Source organism: Penicillium arizonense (assembly GCF_001773325.1).
Source record: "Penicillium arizonense strain CBS 141311 chromosome Unknown PENARI_contig003, whole genome shotgun sequence".
Taxonomy (NCBI): Eukaryota; Fungi; Ascomycota; class Eurotiomycetes; order Eurotiales; family Aspergillaceae; genus Penicillium; species Penicillium arizonense.
In genome coordinates this window covers 659,438-677,225 of record NW_019173280.1, presented here as the reverse complement: position 1 = coordinate 677,225, position 17,788 = coordinate 659,438, and the positions used below count along the sequence as shown (strand labels likewise).

The 17,788-nt window shown below is 48.9% G+C and overlaps 7 protein-coding genes across 7 annotated transcripts; all 7 read right to left on the bottom strand.

Moving 5' to 3' along the window:
- Window positions 1–1,466: 1,466 nt before the first annotated feature.
- Window positions 1,467–3,714, bottom strand: PENARI_c003G00641 (uncharacterized protein; the record flags this gene model as incomplete). Its single annotated transcript, XM_022628040.1, has 5 exons — window positions 1,467–2,211; window positions 2,290–3,088; window positions 3,141–3,197; window positions 3,256–3,554; window positions 3,611–3,714. 5 exons carry the CDS (start codon window positions 3,712–3,714, stop codon window positions 1,467–1,469), a joined length of 2,004 nt encoding a protein of 667 aa, XP_022492131.1.
- Window positions 3,715–4,063: 349 nt separating this feature from the next.
- Window positions 4,064–5,206, bottom strand: PENARI_c003G07847 (uncharacterized protein; the record flags this gene model as incomplete). Its single annotated transcript, XM_022628551.1, has 5 exons — window positions 4,064–4,254; window positions 4,311–4,535; window positions 4,607–4,714; window positions 4,790–5,105; window positions 5,162–5,206. 5 exons carry the CDS (start codon window positions 5,204–5,206, stop codon window positions 4,064–4,066), a joined length of 885 nt encoding a protein of 294 aa, XP_022491583.1.
- Window positions 5,207–5,877: 671 nt separating this feature from the next.
- PENARI_c003G02015 (uncharacterized protein) lies at window positions 5,878–6,333 on the bottom strand (the record flags this gene model as incomplete). Its single annotated transcript, XM_022628141.1, has 1 exon — window positions 5,878–6,333. The coding sequence occupies one exon, from the start codon at window positions 6,331–6,333 to the stop codon at window positions 5,878–5,880; it is 456 nt and encodes a 151-aa protein (XP_022491665.1).
- Window positions 6,334–6,858: 525 nt separating this feature from the next.
- Window positions 6,859–9,102, bottom strand: PENARI_c003G09143 (uncharacterized protein; the record flags this gene model as incomplete). The annotated part of the gene is made up of 10 exons (XM_022628638.1): window positions 6,859–7,197; window positions 7,252–7,337; window positions 7,394–7,683; window positions 7,775–7,799; window positions 7,855–7,885; window positions 7,940–8,335; window positions 8,388–8,465; window positions 8,519–8,791; window positions 8,849–8,901; window positions 8,958–9,102. 10 exons carry the CDS (start codon window positions 9,100–9,102, stop codon window positions 6,859–6,861), a joined length of 1,716 nt encoding a protein of 571 aa, XP_022491951.1.
- Window positions 9,103–11,153: 2,051 nt separating this feature from the next.
- Window positions 11,154–12,281, bottom strand: PENARI_c003G03315 (uncharacterized protein; the record flags this gene model as incomplete). Its single annotated transcript, XM_022628225.1, has 1 exon — window positions 11,154–12,281. One exon carries the CDS (start codon window positions 12,279–12,281, stop codon window positions 11,154–11,156), a length of 1,128 nt encoding a protein of 375 aa, XP_022492095.1.
- A 642-nt stretch (window positions 12,282–12,923) lies between these two features.
- On the bottom strand, window positions 12,924–14,737 carry phoD (phosphate:H+ symporter; the record flags this gene model as incomplete). Its single annotated transcript, XM_022628697.1, has 3 exons — window positions 12,924–13,621; window positions 13,672–14,165; window positions 14,217–14,737. 3 exons carry the CDS (start codon window positions 14,735–14,737, stop codon window positions 12,924–12,926), a joined length of 1,713 nt encoding a protein of 570 aa, XP_022491306.1.
- A 727-nt stretch (window positions 14,738–15,464) lies between these two features.
- PENARI_c003G04708 (SNG1 family protein) lies at window positions 15,465–16,964 on the bottom strand (the record flags this gene model as incomplete). The annotated part of the gene is made up of 4 exons (XM_022628325.1): window positions 15,465–15,484; window positions 15,647–15,661; window positions 15,712–16,797; window positions 16,847–16,964. The coding sequence occupies 4 exons, from the start codon at window positions 16,962–16,964 to the stop codon at window positions 15,465–15,467; spliced, it is 1,239 nt and encodes a 412-aa protein (XP_022491771.1).
- Between the last annotated feature and the right edge of the window lie 824 nt (window positions 16,965–17,788).

Below are 17,788 nucleotides of genomic sequence, written 5' to 3'. Positions count from 1 at the left end.
CTAGGCTTAAAATAGGAGGAGGCGGCATTTTTGACAAGATGTGCAAATACTTGAGGTTAGTAATTGAGCCTGGTGTTTAGTACTATCTGTTTTTTGGATAAAAATACATCATAAACTTTCTCACGGACGCGAATGTAAATTAAGGCAGAAAAGGCTTTTAGTAAAACCTCGTAGCCCCTTAACTCCGATTGAATTACCTAGTCGCTTTGCGACAACCCCCTCCCTTCTATAACCCATAGTCTGTTCCCTGACAGGTAAAGTCCCTTCAGTTGTGGTCTCAGAGGATATTTGCTGAAATGCTGAATACGAGTCAGTGGTCAACTGGAAATGCGAATATTACAATTTATTTTTCGTCCCGACAGACTCGCCTCAAAGCGCTCCGCTGCCTGCCTTCTGTCGGGGCTACGGCCGTTCTACTGACGCCATTGAACGCAACGTCGTATCTATAACCCTAAAACCTCCATATCTAGAATTTCTAAGGGCCGCTGGGATTCGAAGGCCGTTAATCGCTGATTGATGACGTGATTTGATATCATGGGTTGGCCAATACGCGCCGCCTTCGGAAGGAATTGGTGGCTCCACGACGTTATCTGCGGTCTCGCTATCAGCTCCCCTCCAGCCTTCCGAGTGCATACCTCTTTATCTCCTCCTGGCGGCGATCATTTAATCATGAAAGCATCACAGGAAATAATATACCCCATCGTTCCGGATCTCCTGCTCGTACATGAGGGGACTCTGACCCGTTCATACTCTTCGTTAGAGCTGCCGCGGTCGTTTTGCTCGCCTGTCCCTTTCTTGGAAGCCCGGGTGCTCCGTTCAAAAGTCTGCGATTCTGACTGAGATCCATGATACACACCGCTTTATTTTATTTTAATGTATTTGTTGTAATCCTGAAGAATGATTAATTGTTCTGTTACTTCTAAGGGAGTACTAGAGACTATGTATAACGTGAGGTCTAAGTTGATTGGAAATCAACTCGGTTCTTCGTATACATTGTGGAGGAATTATTTCTGATGATGCGGCTTCGTTCCTGATCTGCACTAGCCTTGTATCACAACAATATTTCCTGGTTGATCCCTTAATAGTGGTGAGTCGCACACTGCTGAGACAACTCTTCCTTCTACCCGGGTGCGGTTAATACCCCCTTTCACTCCGTTCCTTCGTTTCAGGGCACTATATGTATCCCATATACGTACATTTAGAGTATACCACATCCTAAAACCGACTTGAATGTGAATTTCATATATTTTTGCTTGGGATCCGTAAAAAGGGGTATGAAATTGTTCGTGCTGTAGGGAACATCACTGAATTATAAGCAGCCTTGAGGGCGCGTGGGCTCACCGGTGTGTCTCAATTTTATCTTCGATTTCGAAAGATATACAATTGATCAAGATGTAGTTTATGCTGCTGTGTTTGCTTATGAAACTGTTGAATCCACAAGGTTCCAATCATCCGGCACGAGATCATCAATTATAAAGCCGAAGACCCACGAAGTCCGCACCATAAGACTGGAACACATTCCCAGCCGCCACGTTGCCAATGATAACCTCATTATCACCATTCTTCCAACCGTCAACTACGATCCCCATTGTCGAGCTATCCCACCAACCCAATCCCGGCCCAAAGAGCTCACTGTGACGACCAGTCAAAGGGACTTCCAGTCGGACGGGGTCTCCACCGTTCAGAGTGATTGTCATGTTTCTTGTGTTCGACCCGAAGCCCCAACTAGTCGCTAGAGCAATGTCATTGTTGATGAAGTCAACTTCCAGATATTTCGACGTTGCGTTGGTGGTGCCGAGTGTAGATACAGTTGCGTGGACGCTGGCGCGAGCGGTCGATTTTCCGTCGATGTATCCAATCTTGGATCCGACTGGAAGACAGAAGCCTGTACCACATTTTGCAAGGGCTGCGGAACCGCTCAGGGTAAACGAAGTACAGGGGTAGTATGTGCTGGACGGAGACTCGATGCGAATGGAATCGATTGAGGTGGTGGACTGAATTGTAATCTCGTTCAATGATCCTGCCACAAGAGAAAGGGGTGAGGAGACGCTTTTGGCAGACTTGCCGACTGGAATGCTGATTGATTTTGTATCTGAAGATGACTGTAATTGAAGGCTTCCAGTCGTAGTTGCTGCACTAGAAAACACGATAGAGACGGTATGATTGGTGCTAGTCGTGTTCGCATAGATGGAATTGAATGTAATTGTGTTACTGTAGTTGCTGAAGTCAGTAACTAATACCAATTTAACAGTGTCAAAGCTGCAACTTCAGCGCAGTGCAGCTACTCACCCGTTCCGAATTCCAAATTTCGAGCTTGGGTACACACCCGCTGGGGTAGTATCCCGCAACTCCAGAAGCATCACACCGTGAGCCTCAACGGAGCTAGAATAGGATGTCTTCACATTGCTGACGGTCTTGCCCTTCCAGATGTCCTTCGCAGTTCCTGCAGTCTGAAGGCCAACATCCGGAAGGTTCAAGGTCAAATCCCGCGCTTCATTGGCCCAGTTAATCAACGCAACAACAGTTCTGCCTCCGGACAAGGGCCCACTCCACACCTCATATGCCTGTTCGGTCCAACGACGCCGAAGACTCGCACTTTGGCCAAGAGAATCCTGGTTAAAGGCAATAACATCTTTGTTCGAGAGAACCGAAAGCGAGGCACCGCTGATCTGCGTCAAGTCATCCTTCAACGCAGCCCCGATCACGAGCGGACTTTTCAGAATAGCCCACATTGAGAAGTGGGTTTGCTCTTCAGGTGTTGTGAAGACGTTGTTTCCAACTTCCAGCATATCGAGGTCGGGCCATTGGCCACGTCCTGCGAAGGATGTCTGCGGTACTGCTTGGTTGAGTGTTCGGAAGATACTTCGCCATGCTGGAATGATGTCGTTGCCGATACGCCATGTGTGACCCAGGGATGGTGCCCAGAGTGCGGGAAAGTCGAGACCCCATTCGCAGATTTGGAAGAGGACTTTGCGGCTCTGGGCAGCCAGCGCTTTAGTCATGTTTGCGTACCTGAGGCGCGGCGAAATGCTAGGCGCGTAGTTTGTGTTTGGGTATCCAGTGGTTTCGTCAGAATAGCAGTTGTCATCTACTCCACGGTCAGTCTATCGGACGTTGTTTGTAAGGTACTGGTCCTATACATTTCAGCGAGTCGACATTCCAGGACATGAAAGTCGCAGCATCCTGTTCCTCATGATCTGCACAGTGGTATTAGCGAGCCCCAGAGAACTTAAAATTCGTCCGGAATATGCATACCCAGACTGCCAGCCTGCTCAATCCCCGTTGTACAAGTTTTAATACCGGCATCCTCATAGACACCAAATAGCAAACCCAAGCCATGGATGTACTCTCCAAGAGCAGGAAATCCGCTTGGAAACAGCGTTTCATTCCAAGTTAAAGATCCATTTGCTAGGCGATTAGCAACCGTCCACCCGCAATCAGTTGTCACGTAGCGGTAACCGAGTTTCTTCAAGCCGAGGTCAACCAAGGCTTTCGCGTTTGAACGTACAATTTTCTCATTCGGGGAACACGAATAGTGATTGTAGGTGTTCCATCTGTAGTGGTGTTAGTTTAGCTATTCCAAATACAATTAATCCAGCTAGGTACTGACCCCATTGGAGGTGTACCTGCTACTCCATCATCAAGTCGCGGCTTCAATATGGCGGCATTGGTACCGAAAGGCAGCAAGGCCAATGATAGTTTGTTGAGCAACATTGTTCTTCAGCCTTGTCTCTCTTCAGTATTAACTGGAGAGGCATTGTTTTATATCGTGCGTCATTTATTTCGGGCTTACCTTCATTTGCGGGGTTCATATTGTTTTACATGCGGAGTTGTCACCGGAGAATTACCCTAACCGGAAGCCAGGAGATCCAACGAGCGTAGATCTTCCGCCGAAGAGAACGTTGATTCGCCGGGATATAGTGTGACGGAAAAATGGGTTAAGTCTCAAGATTGAATCATTGTGTATGTATAGGTACCTGGTTTTAGTTACATTTCGGCCCCATCTGAACAAACTGCACAATTATCGAAGTGTCTCAGCAGATCAAACGTTTGTGATGCAGTTTTACTCCTTGAAGACAGGTTCGGTATTCTCAATATCCGCCTTGCTCAAGCACCATTTATCCTGCAAAGCGTGATCAAGACTGGTGGCATAAACATCCGTCGGCCACCACTCACCCCAGCTCGTCAGAAAAATCTGCTGAGGATCACTGGGCAGATCCTGAGTCTTGAGAGCGCGGAGAATATTTTGGGCACCTGTAAACCGTTAGCTATTTTGTATCAACCAGCAATTCAGATTTGCATTCACTTACCCTCTGGCACGCTCTTGGCGTCGGGCATGTCCATGGTCAATCTTAAGCTTGGGTGTTGCGCAAGCTTAGTGTTGGGAATCAGACCAGGTGATACAGCTACAACCGTGCAAGTTGGAAGCTGGCGACGCCAGTAGTGGGCGCCTAGAAGCTGGGCGAACTTTGAGGCACTGTAGACCACTCGTGCGCTTGCACCGGAGCCTGCTCTTAGATCTACATCGAGTGTGGCTGAAAAAGGAAATCCGCCATTAATATTTGCTCTCAGGTGAGGGATTTTGGGGATCTTGGGCTTGACTTACAGGGATCATTTCCTCTCACACCACGGATTGCACCGGAAGATACAATAGCAAGGCGCGATTGCGAGGCAGCCAGGGTGTCAGCCAGGAGATGAATCAAATAGTGCTGAGCTGCATTTTTTTCGTAAGTTAGCAGGAGTTCGACCGTTGAAACGAACCCGGATGATAGATCGAAGAGCAACATACCCAAGTGGTTCACCACATATGATTCACACCACTGCGAACCATGAGGACCAGGCCCATCAGCACTGTCCAGCGTGCCAGCAACAAGGAACAGAGAGTCAAGCTTTTTTTGGCCCAACTGACTCAGAGCTTGCTTCGCAAATGATTGGACACTACGCAGATCAGAGAGATCGAGGGGCAAGATATCAACAGAGTGCTTTGCAGTGTCGAACTTCAAGGCATCATATGCGGCCTGTGTTCCTGCCGTGTCCCGGGCACCAAGTATGAAGTTATAAGACTGCTGCTTCTCTTCCAGTAGCTGTTTGATAGCTTCGAATCCCTGTCGTGGAATTTGGTTAAGAGGTTGGCTGATTGATTGCTGAGTTGGGTTCTTACTAAGCCCGACGATGTGCCAGTTGCGATGACAGTTTGTGTAGCCATTGCGTTCAGATTTTTGTTTGTTTACAAGTGATACTTTGCGTGAATGGCCTAGAGGGGTTCGCAAAGGCGAACTGTGTGATCCGTAAGCACAGCGGGGATTCATGACGTCACTGGGTCTCCAGATGTTCCTTTTCCTTCGCTGAGTTTCAACACTGACAAATTTGGTTTTATCGATGAACGCGTACATTTATTATGAATTATATTGCACTGAATAGCCTACTTCAAGCACCTTAGGCGAATTCAGGGGAAATCTGGCGGATTAGGGATATATAGTTTTCATGCTGTGAAGTTAACGCTTTGGTTATTCAATCGTCATTATTCAATCTTCAACTAACAGGAAAGTACAAAGTACACTGATACTTGAAGTGCGGCAAGAGAAGTTCTCTCCAAAGCCGCAATTTATACAAGGGTTCCCCGGATTCAGGACGCTCAACCTTGGAAATATCCAAAGCGTTCATTGGCCAATGCCTTGATGATCTTCTACAAATTTGAACGATTAGTGCCAGGTGAAAAATACTACTGATACCCAGTAACAATTCATTATGTATGCGCAATGCTAGTTATACACCAGAAAAATGAAGCCAAGCCCACAGGATGCAAAGCTCGGTCGCTGACCCGCTCATGAAAAATCAGCACAAGTCATCCAAAGCCATCGAAGCACAAAAACTAATTTAAGAAAATGCTGCCATGAAAGCCGACGCAAACATCAAAGCCACAAGGCCAAGCCCAGACTTGGACACGGGTTGGTTCGCAACAGCAGCATTGTGGGTCGAAGTCGAAGTTGAAGTACCGGTAGTGCCGGAGGATGTAGAAGAAGTCTTAGTGGCAGCAGCAGTGGCGGTCGCATTCTGACGAGAAGTGTTACAGAAGACGTCGTGGTAGTTGCCGCTTTTGCTGGTGATGCAGGACTGGAGGGTGCCGATATCCTGGCCTTGGGCGAGGCAGTAGATGCCGCAGTCGTTGTCGTACTTGCGGGGGGAAGCGTCCTTGCAGCACTGGTCCATCACGTCGGTGACGTTGCCGCTGATGATGGCGGCGCAGGCGGCGTCTGTTGTTGGGATTTGCCAGACGCTGCCGCCGCAGCTGGCAGTGTTGGTTGCGCTGACTGAGGTTGTGGTGGTGGACATTTTGGTTGTAGGTGTGGATGTGGATGCGGGTGTAGCTGAGGTGCTGGTTTGAGGAACTGGATCTAAGTAGGTGGAAGAAAGAGAAAATTGCGATGATGGGATGGCTCGAATAAAAAGAATCGAAACAAACAAATTGCCAGGATCCAGAGTTAATCTATTGCAGGGTCAAGTAAGACAATAGTGCCTGACGATCGATCTGACTGGTCGGAGCGAGCCCAGTCTCCACTGCTATACATAGAAAGTGACCCCGGAAAAGGTTTGCCTAGCTTGACTGTTTTCTGGTCTGACAGATCATTATATGGCCGCATGTGATATGTATCACGCATGCACAAAAGAATAGTCAGGGAGTAGTACTTCACATAAAGTATAAACGGCTAAGATTGAGAGTTCACATGTAAAGCACAACTATTTATGCGGGTATCATGTCGACTTACTGTCGATCAAACCCTGACAGCGTTCGGTTCTCGGTTTGGAGAGCGAACATGTCGATCAGCCCTACAGCCAGTATAAAACTTTGACGGCCGCTCAATTCTTCAAGTCGGCGACGACGTCTTCTTCGTGGTTTGAGAACTCTGCCCTGCTCTCTGCGATCTCACGCTTCTCGTCTGCAGGCTCCATGCCCACGAGAGCAAGGAGGCCAATTTCCCTCTCGATCCGAACCTTGCGTTCATTATCCGCAGCCGCCACACCAGTCGTCCCGAATAATTCGTCCATCTCCTCAAGAGTTCGACCTTTGGTCTCGGGGACTAAGAAAATGACGTACACCACAGCAATACTAGTGATGCATCCAAAGAAAATGAACGCCCCAAAATTACTCTTCTCCAGGAATGGAGATGTAGCGGTACCAACAGCGAAGTTGTTCAACTACGGGGTACACCGTTAGCTCCGACGAACATGTGCATATGCTGTGCAACTTACCCAGTTACTGCTTCCACCAAGACTAACACCCTTGGCACGCATGCTGAGCGGAAATACCTCAGAAGTGACAATCCAAGCGACAGGTCCTGCGGTGAGATGACGGTCAGCAATGTTCCACCGCAGCGAAGAAATCCAGACATACCCCAGGAATAGGCAAAGTTGATGACGAAAATCCAAACGAAGACTATCGCAACCCAGCCAGCAGCTTTATGCGTGTCGAATGTGTGCTGGTAGGCTCCAATGATACCGGCGACGATGAAGTGACACGAGGCCATTCCGATCGCTCCAGCGATGAGGATCTTTTTACGTCCAATCTGATCGACCCAAAGGACGGCAGGGATTGTGAAGAGGAATTCCACGATGCCAACTACACCGGTTGCAAGCAGCGAAACGGTATTGCCGCCTAGACCCATATCTTTGAAGATATAGGGTCTTCATGATGTTAGCACTGCTGCACTGTCATTCTTCAAGGAATGTGGGATCCATGGTGTCCCGTCCCATCTTCGGATTGTCAAGGACTTACGCGTAGTAGTTGATAGCGTTGATGCCTAAACGATATGACATCAGTAACAAGTTCAAAGGGGAGAGCCTTGGTTGTCCTACCATTCCACTGTTGAAACACCATGATCATGCACTATGATACCATCAGCACGAGTCAAGACATACCCACGTTGAAGGGCAAACATACAGCAGTAGCAGTACGCTTAAAGAGGGACTTGTTGGTGACCAAGGAGAGATAGTCGTAGAAACCGATCTTGAAACGACTGGAGAAGGACCCATCCTGATAATTGGGGTACTTCTCAGCAGCTACCTCACGTTCAAAAAGATACAAACTCTTGATCTCAAGATGTTCAATTCGAACAAGGAGATCATCCTCAGATGTGCCACGCAAGCGAGCCAGGGTCGTAAGGCACTCTTCCTCGCGGCCGGTATTCATCAGGTGACGCGGCGACTGAGGCATGAACATCATCATGCCAGCAGCCAGTACAAGAGCTGGGAGGATTTGGATGCAGACTGGGACCAGCCATGCAGCATCTGATTGTGTTTCACCAGTTCCGCCAATATAATTTGTTCCATAACCGATCTGGAAACGTCAGGGCTGAAGATCTCACGACAGAGGTTGTCAGTATACATACCCAGAAGCTGATCATAATTCCAAAGGTGATGGCGAGTTGCTGCACGGCGACGAGGGATCCTCGGATTTCTGGTGGTGCCTTGCAGTTGTCAGCTTTCGCTTTCGATTCCGTGATTCCTGAGGCCTACTCACTAACTCGGCATTGTACAGCGGCACAATCATACTCAAGCTACCAACACCCAAACCAGTCACGAATCGTCCGCCGAGTACGAAGTCCTTGTTTACCGTGCACGCTTGAACAATGACACCGACGCAGAATACTACCACGGCGACGAGAACTGTGACACGACGGCCTAGTGCGTCGGCGAGATATCCGTTGAAAAGGGTTCCCACCCAGGCACCAAGTTCCAAAATAGATGTCAGCATTCCCTGCTCGATACCCGTTTGTGCAGCATAGTTATGGGTCTGCGCGAGAAACTTCTGTTAGCAGATGCAGGGCTGCAAATCCAGGAATTGACGTACAGCTATCTGGAACGACTTCATTGTCAAAACCTGGGCGAACATTCCCTGGTTGTCTGCATCGCGGTCAGATACTATTCCCAACTCTGTCACCGAAGCATCATCTACTTACATCCATACACCAAACCACCCAGCGACGCGAACAGCCCAATAGAGGTAGTCTTCTTGTTACTGATAAGACCCTTGAAGCCGCCCTTTCCGGACAGCTCAGCGCGCTTGGCCGAGATGGCCGACTCGCCCTGAGGAAGGGGAGCCATGATGAATCAAAAGGCCGACGGAAGTTATATAAAACAGGATAATATCCGCACCACGTGGGAAAACGGATTCGGGTTGAGTGACAAAGAAGCAGAGAAGAATGGCCTGCACGTTGTCTGCATGGGGATCTGCATGTTATTTATTCGACCGGGTACTACGGATAATGAGGGCCAACTATCCCCCGGGACCTTAGCCCCATGGGGAAAACAAAATGGAGGTATCAGCCCATTGGCGACTAAGCTTCGTGGCGCGTTCGTTCTTGGGCGTGGCCCAACTACCCGGCCTTTCGATGAGACGGCACGAGAGTTGCAACATCGATGGGCCGTGCGCGATGCGAGTCGAGGATTTAGCCGTGGATATTTAGAGGCCGAGACACGGTTGGCTAAATGGAAGTGCTGTACAGTATACACATAGTGTGGCTTGAAAGTATGCTGGCTGGATCTCGCGATTCGATCCAGCATCCAGAACTGGCATCCCATATAAATTGCTTCAGCAGACCATTCAGCCGGCTTAACATCGGGTATTCTCTTGACATCAACTCGGACAAGAGAAGGATTAGCCCCACAATCTTCATATGGAGACCCCCGGACCCCGCGCGTTTCGAAATCTGGAGATGCTTCATTCATCATGCATCACTCTCTTTATTTGCCATATTATATTGCCTGAAATAATGTCAAGGTTGTATATAATATAGGTACACATACCTTCACAAGTAACCCCAAGCCACAACCCAAAACACCCGGTTTAACCAGCCCAAACCAGCCCAAAATCCCCACCCCCCAAGCCACGGGCTGAATTCACCCGGTTTAGCCTGATAACCCCCTGCCTCTATCCACACGCCACACTGCCCCTCCCGCAGCCAAGCTCAAGCCTACGCGAATCGGCTTCGGACGGGTCCTCCTATTGCCGGCAAGCCTACCATTCAGCAACCGCACGACCAAGGTCAGCACCAAATTAGCCGGTTGTGGTGTGGTGTTCTCGGGGCATGGATAAAAGTTCTTGATGTTATGGGTCGCGTTTCTCCAGTTCCCCAGGATTGAGCCAGAAAAGCTGGTCCGGGGATTCTCGGCTTGGGGGGTCGGAAATTGGTCGGTCGCGGGTTATGGTCTGGTGTCTCTTGGCGTGCAGTGCTTACACGTTCTTTTCTGGCTTGCCGGGTATTCGGCTCCTTTTGAGGCTGTTGTATTGGCTGCTTGGTTTTGGAAATGCTTGGACTACGTCGGTGGTATCCACGTCGATGCATGTTGCTTGCTCTAAGGATGAATCTTAGCATCCAGTTCTCCCTTGGCATTAACACACTGCTAGTATCCGGAATTAATCAATTCGTTCATCCACGTAAACACTTATGGAGTGGGATAGATTGATTACATTCAATATTATATAGCTGTAGTACTGACTCCCTCACCTAGACCCCTCCATCTATAAATACAATTCCCAAACAAGCGCAGCACCACTCAAAACCCCCCATAGAAGCCTCCAAACAGCAAGCTTGCCCCAAGCCCCAACATTCCTATAAAAGACCAAAGCACCAGTAAACCGACCGGGCAAAGAAGTAACCATAATAGGAATATTACGCTAATAGGCCGCGATGGTGTACCTAAGGATAAGCTGTAAGAAAGTCGTATTTATCGATTCGACTTATACTAAGCTTTATCTACGAATCTACTAGGTCGGAATATACCTTTTTTAACACCGTAAAATAGCCTCTTAATATCGGCTATAAAAGACAAGACGAATACGAAGGTATATAAGTTCGTGTAATATTATTTTAAGAGTATATCGTATCGAATTTAGCTAAAACATGGCTACTATAACCGTCATATCGACAAAGCTGAGCATGGGTTTGTCACTACATTTGAGGTTGCATTATTCGGAAACTATGTCGAGGGACTTGAAGCGACCAGAAAGCAGTGGAATTTCTAGAAAAATTAGGACGAAACAAAAGAGCGAGCATTGAATGGGTTTTTGGCACGTTGATACATTTTACCCCCGCTGAACAGCTAGGCACTCATCAGAATGTTAAGCAGTATTTCTCAAGAGCACTTGGAAGCCTTCACCAGTGCTCACTAGGATAGTTGGAATACGACGACAACAGCTCCCCCGAAATCTGGGCCGCTTTCAATTTCTCAAATTGAACGTCGAGCTGTAGGTACGGGGGCAACCTTCCATCGCGGGCCTTATGGTCCTCATCCAGGAGCCAAGGAAATTCGGCGGAGCCTTGTTGGTACTCTAAAACCATATCCCGAAGACGATCCACCCACGCCCTGGCTAGCCCGCTAGAAGAGAAGATGAAGTGCTTAGGGAGCACCTGCGGCGACATTGCGTGTCGATCAGCGAATTCGATCGATTTCCAGTTGTTTTTTTCACGCATCATAACAGCAACACGAAGAAGAGCACCTCCAAGTCCAAGGTATCTGTACCGATATGCGACGGTCAATGCGCGGATGAAAGCAGCATGGTTCTGTCCTATCGGTCGTTGCGATGCGGTGCTCTGAATATCCGACTTGGAATTTGGTTGGTCACAGCGCACGACTCTGAGAACGAGGGTAGCAATGACAGCGCTTTGGTATCGAACGATCACAACAATATCGTAAGCATTCTCAATGGCAAGCTGGTGTTTCTTCGGCGGGCGATAATTTCTCCACTTTTCTGCACTCCGAATATTCTCACTTTCATCTGGACCGTACAGCCACTTCCATGTTCCAGTGTTTTCGGCTAGATCGAGATACCCGGCCACAGAATTTCTTGTAAGAAGGAGCCCGACCATCAGAGCCCCGGTGCAGGTCAAGATTATACGGCCGCAATCGGAGGGATCGTTGTACATAACGAAGAAGATGCCGGCGAAGACTATCCCCATCACAACCCAGCTGAGCCAGTGATGTATAATCGACCGGGCGGCAACTTGGCGTTGTTGGGCGATGGATTCTGCGATGAGTTTCAATGCTCCGACGAGGTCTTCTTTCTCCGTTGCAAGCGAGGTCGTTACGCGTGAGACTTGGATGGTGTTGTTCGATTCCGCGTCAGTTGTTGACGTGTTGATGCGTATTGTGGCCAGGGAGGGTATCTCCTTTTTGTCTTCTTGACTGTCGACCTGCTTATTGGAAACTCGGTTGGCCAGTCGAGGTACTTCAGTCTTTGCGCATCCACTCACTGAAGCGAGAATCGCTGGATCTGGTGGCATGTTGGCAGTGTTGGACATGTCTTGCATGCGATGAGACTTCCGCGCAGCAATGGTTTCTTTCTCTCGTTGGAATTGTGAATGACACACACGTGCCATGTGTAGTTTGGAACGAGGTCACGTAGTGAGCCTCGAGATAGTCCAGTCAATAAACAAAGATGTCGGAAAATGAAATGGGGATCATTGGAATCCAAAGTGATTGTTGCCAGAAAAGAGAGAGAGAGAGAAAAAAAGAAGCCAGAAAATGAATCACTTTTCTCACTGAGTGTACGAGCACGTGAAACCTCAAAAGCTAAAGTAGGAAAGTCTCTCATTTCCTGGGACGAGATTACAGCTTCATAATCCTCCGAAGGATATAATACGTAGATATGAGCCGGTCTGTTACATCATGCGTCCAAACTACAGTAAATAACATCTACGTTGTTTGAAAATTTTCACCAGCAATACAATTTGTATTAGTGACTATTTTTGCTGAGAAGCAGCAGGGAAAAATCATAGAACTCGCAGATCTCAGCACAAGACCGACGATTAGCAGTCAATAAGCCAGTCATGTAGGGACTGCAGGTTTCAAAAGGGACAAAGATACACTTTCAAGAGTAGTGATCAGGCACCACTTCACTCTCTAGCGTATCGTCGCCGACAACTCTAGCCAACGTGAACAGTCGAGGTAGTGATGGCATGTGGAGTCAGGTGGTCATCTTTGCCCTCGTCCTTGGCGAAGACATACGGGCTGACGGGAGCAGATGAGTCCGGCTCACCAGAGAGAACCTCCAAAGTCTGACGCTTGGTCTCGGGGATCAACCAAGAAGTAGCAAAGCCACAGAGCATGAACAGGGAGAAGATCTGCATAACGTGGTTGAGCCAAGGCGAATCGTCGGGCTTCTTTGCGCCGTGGTGAACGAGGGGACCGAAAACACACTGTGCGATGATTGCTCCGACCTTACCAGTCGCAGCACTGATTCCGTGCGAGGTAGATCGATAGCGGGTAGGGAAGCATTCGCCAGGTACAATGAATGTAGTGGCATTGGGTCCGAAGTTGAAAAAGAACTGGGCAATGACATACAGCGCGAGAAGGCCGTTGTGGGTGTGGATCAATTTATTGTAGGCAAATCCGATGATGATGAATAGGATTGTGAGCATTCCGAATCCCATTAGCTGAATGGGCTTGCGGCCGAGGGTGTCCACAGTTGCAACGGTGACCCAGTAACCGGGGATTGCGCCGGCACAGATCAGGATCAGGTTGCCCACTGCGTTGCGATAAAAGACCTCGTAGACATTCTTGCCTCCAGTCCAGCCAATAGCCGAGAGAATAATGGAGTTGTTGAGACCCAGGCCATAGAAGGCTACAAAGAGTTAGCCTATGTCAAATTCATACCCGTGGAGTCAAACTTACCGACGTCCAGGAAGAACCACGATCCAGCAGTACCAAGGAGAACCTTGCCATGCTCCCACTGACTGAAGTGGTGAACGAAGTCTCGCAAACCCGCCTTAGGAGGTGCAAATGTGTTACCGTGCAGGATGCGGGCACGATCAATCTCATCAGGATGGCCTTCACTTCGGCCCCCGAGATAGGCATTGACATCTTCATCGGCCTTTACAAGATCATGTTGGACGTCGAAAGTGAATCGGGGAGACTCGGGAATAGTGAGGCGGTAGTAAAGGGCGAAACAGGCAGGTACTGCTCCGAATCCGATGATCACTCGCCACATCTTGTCAACTGCCATCTGACAGGCACCGGTGCAGTGACCAACATCTTTGGCAGACTCCAGGGATTCCTTGAAGCCAGCAGTGACAATCAAAGCAATGATAGCAGCAGCGAATTGTCCAAATCCTTGCATGGCGAAGACGGCACCCATCATGGCACCACGCCATTTGGTAGTCGCAAACCTATTCAGGAAGTCAGTCGCTTATATTCCTCTTGGGCCTCGCACAACTTACTCAGAGGTAATAACCGAAGAAAGAGGATAATCACCACCGATGCCAATTCCCATGATGACACGCCAGAAGACGAGAAGACCAGCGATGGAGACAGCAACAGAGGCAGACGACAGAGCTTGAGCAAGCGTAGCCATGATAATGACCATCAACTCAATGCCATACATGCGCTTGCGGCCAATACGATCCGCAAGCCAACCGAAAAACAACTGACCGATGACAGTTCCACCAGAAGTCGAGACCTTGATAGCAGTGTCGGCAGCGGAGGGGATCTTGCCTTTGTGTTCGCCCTGCCAGTAGACGACACCCAGCATGCCGACAGCCAGATTGATGGCGAAGATGTCATAACTGTCAGTAAAGAAACCGACGCCTGCAACAACGATGGCGCGGAGATGCTGCCAGCCGAAGGGAGCTTCGTCGATCTTTGCCAGGGCACGGTAACGACGTTCGCGAGCTTCCTCAGCACGAGCTTGGTCATTGAAGGGATCAGCTTCCATCGCGACGGTTTCACGAGGAGCTTCCATAGCGCAGAAATTTGAGGTTCAAAGCCGATCGTGTCTGAGATGAGAGATGAATCAGAACGAGAGAAGAAAAGGAGAAAAGCAAGAAGGAAGAGAGATGGTCATCGGAAAGGGCATGACGACTACAGCCCAAACAAGCCTGCCCTACAGGTACCTGACACCTGCAGCAAATCTGTAGGGCTGAGCAGGTACATATTGGGATCGTGCATTAAATTGATTCAGCAAATGAGAAGGTCAGGATCGAGCACATGGGGAACAGCACACGAATTGGTGGTTGTGCTTCGCTTTGGTTTGTCCCTGACTGTCAGGGACCACGGGACTCTACCAGTCTCGGATATTGATGCCGGAGCTCCCATGATCGTGTGCTCTTGTGTTCATTTCGGAGGATAATGGAGTCTCAGATACAGCCTTGTCCCACGCAATGTGTGAATAACTGGGCAATCTCAGGAAATAAACCTGGGAATATCCGGCAACTGGGCAGTGAGATATGTCATGGAGACATCAGACCGGCTGTACCGTTCCAAATATCCGGGTTTACACATTTGATTCCGGAGTTTTACTTGTGGCTTTAATGGTTGATCTAGAGCGTCTCCTTTGGGATTATTCAGAATGTAAATGCTTGCACATAGATGTACCTGGAACAAGACGAAAGTGTACAAGGACTAGCTCACTACGTCATTTTGGATCTATACCGCAACCCTATCAATATCAAGCATTCCATTAAAACTTTTCACACCCGAGCATGGGCGTCTATTCAATCAGTATATTAGTAACAATCTCAAAGTCCGCGCTTCATCTTCCACCGCATGATATAAGTCGCAAAGGGATAAAGGGCCAAAGAAACAGCGACCCAAACGAAAAGAACCGCAAAGTCCAATCCGATACGCGAATGTGTACCAAACAAGATCGTACGCAACGCCTCAACAACTGTGTCAAAGTCAGCCCAGCCCCAATCAGACCGGAGAACGAAAACTTACTGCGATGCAAAGGCCAAGCCAAACCCCAGCGATAAAACGCAGATGCCAACTCAATAGGATAGAACGCAGTAGCAACATTGGTAATAACCCAAAAGATAAGGAAGAGCGAACTCCACGGGAAGCCTAAGACCATGGCCATATTCTCGCACGGCAGTCCCAACGCCGCCATACCCACCCAATTCAACATCCAAAAGACAACAAATGAGCCACGACCGTATGTATTCGGATTATTCGCAGATAGCGTATCCGGGACTGGCGAGTTACTAAACGGAATCCGGAAAGCCAGAGACACAAGCGAGTAGGACAGCGAGAGGAAGAAGTACGTCACAAGAGCCGATGCTATACGCCAGACGATCCAGTGCGCCACCTTCAGCGGGGGATGACTGCCCGGCTTCATGAACTGCGCATGGATCGGCATCAAGAACGGGAAATTGAAGAATGCAATGATGATCAGGTAGATCAAGCCGATCGTCACGGCAGGCTCGGAAACGGCCGGCGTGAAGGGGCGGAGATCGACGTTCGTAAAGCCAATTCCCGGGTTGATCACTTGCGGGGGGACGGTTGATAGATTGGTCGTCGACTGTGAGATTAGGTGCTGGACCCACCGTGGGCCGAACTCCGCTGTAACCATACCCTGTAGGATTGACAAGTCCGGGTCGATGTACATGTAGTAGGTGATTTGGTCGCGGCCAGAGATGATGATTGTTTCAATTGCACCGAAGGGATCGTAGCTGGTGTTGCCGTTGGAGACAGCGGCACGGAGCAGGGTCGTCGCGTTTGGGTTGACGATTACGGCGGCAAAGGCGTCCTCGTCGTAGACGGCTTGACGGACGGCCCAGGGATCATTGTTGAAGTCGGCGGGCGATTTGATCGTGTATCCAAGGTGACGATTGTCGGAGGCCAGGATTTTCTTGGTGACATATGTCACTGCAGGGCCGACGATGGTGTCATTGGTGCGATAGGGATCGACTTGGCCATCAAAGTCAACGACAAAGACATTCAGTGCTGGGTATTTGGCTTCAGTGCTGTATTGGGAGCCCCAGAAGAGAGAAAGAACGACAAAGATGAAGAGGCAGAGGATGAATACTGGAGTCGGGTTAGTATCCCTTGCATTCTCTGCATTAACTTTACTCACGGGTGCGCGCCCATTGGTAGAATACCCGCTGTCGCGTCTCCTTCAAAGATGAATCGAAGAATGAGACGGGCGCCGGGGGAATTTCGTCGCCTTCCAATGCTTCGATTTTGGCAGTCATGTTGGGCTCGAAGGTGAATAGGTGAAAATTTGCGGAAGGTCCATATGAATAGTGATGCCACGACGTCGCTATGCGTCGACCGTTTCCGGCGATGTAGTACGGGTATTCCACTTCGGGAAAGTCCCTGGCTTATCTCCTAGGGATTAGCAGATCTTATTGAACAAAAGAAAATTGTACACGAATTTCTTTAAGGATAGTTCTCTATAGTATATCTGAGAGGCTAAGCCCCGTATGCCGGAAAGTGTATATATATCCGTCCAATTTCGGAGGACTGGCGATTGAGCACAACGACCAAGTATGAATTGCCCGATCATTCGAGCGTTTAACGCTTTAAACAATTCTATGAATGATAGTTTTAGGGTAGCGACCGACGAAGCTACTAGGACAGGTAGACGTGCCGCCCCAAAAGCACAAGAAACGACAGAGGGCTGCATTTGATCTTCGGGAAAGTTTCCCGATATGGTACCGTAAAAGTCTTCAGGACTTGGGGCATACGATTGGTGCTACAACAAGGGTCATAAATGTGCATTCAGTGCCATGAAGTATGGAATAGCCGACACGAGTATACTGTTTCATACATTGTTTTCGCCCTACTTTGGCCTCTCGTTTTTCACCACCTTTTTCCCAATTCCGAGCGCCACTGGTTGTAGTTGTTTAAAAATGGAGATCTGAACGGACGTATGGCCTATCGCCGTAATTCTCAAGTCAATATCAGACCCTTTGCAAAGAGTTTATAAAATGCAAGGACCAAGCTGCAAATGAAGCAATCCAGCCCAACCCAACCACAATGCAACATAGCCTGATTCACATTAAGTGCGGGAACC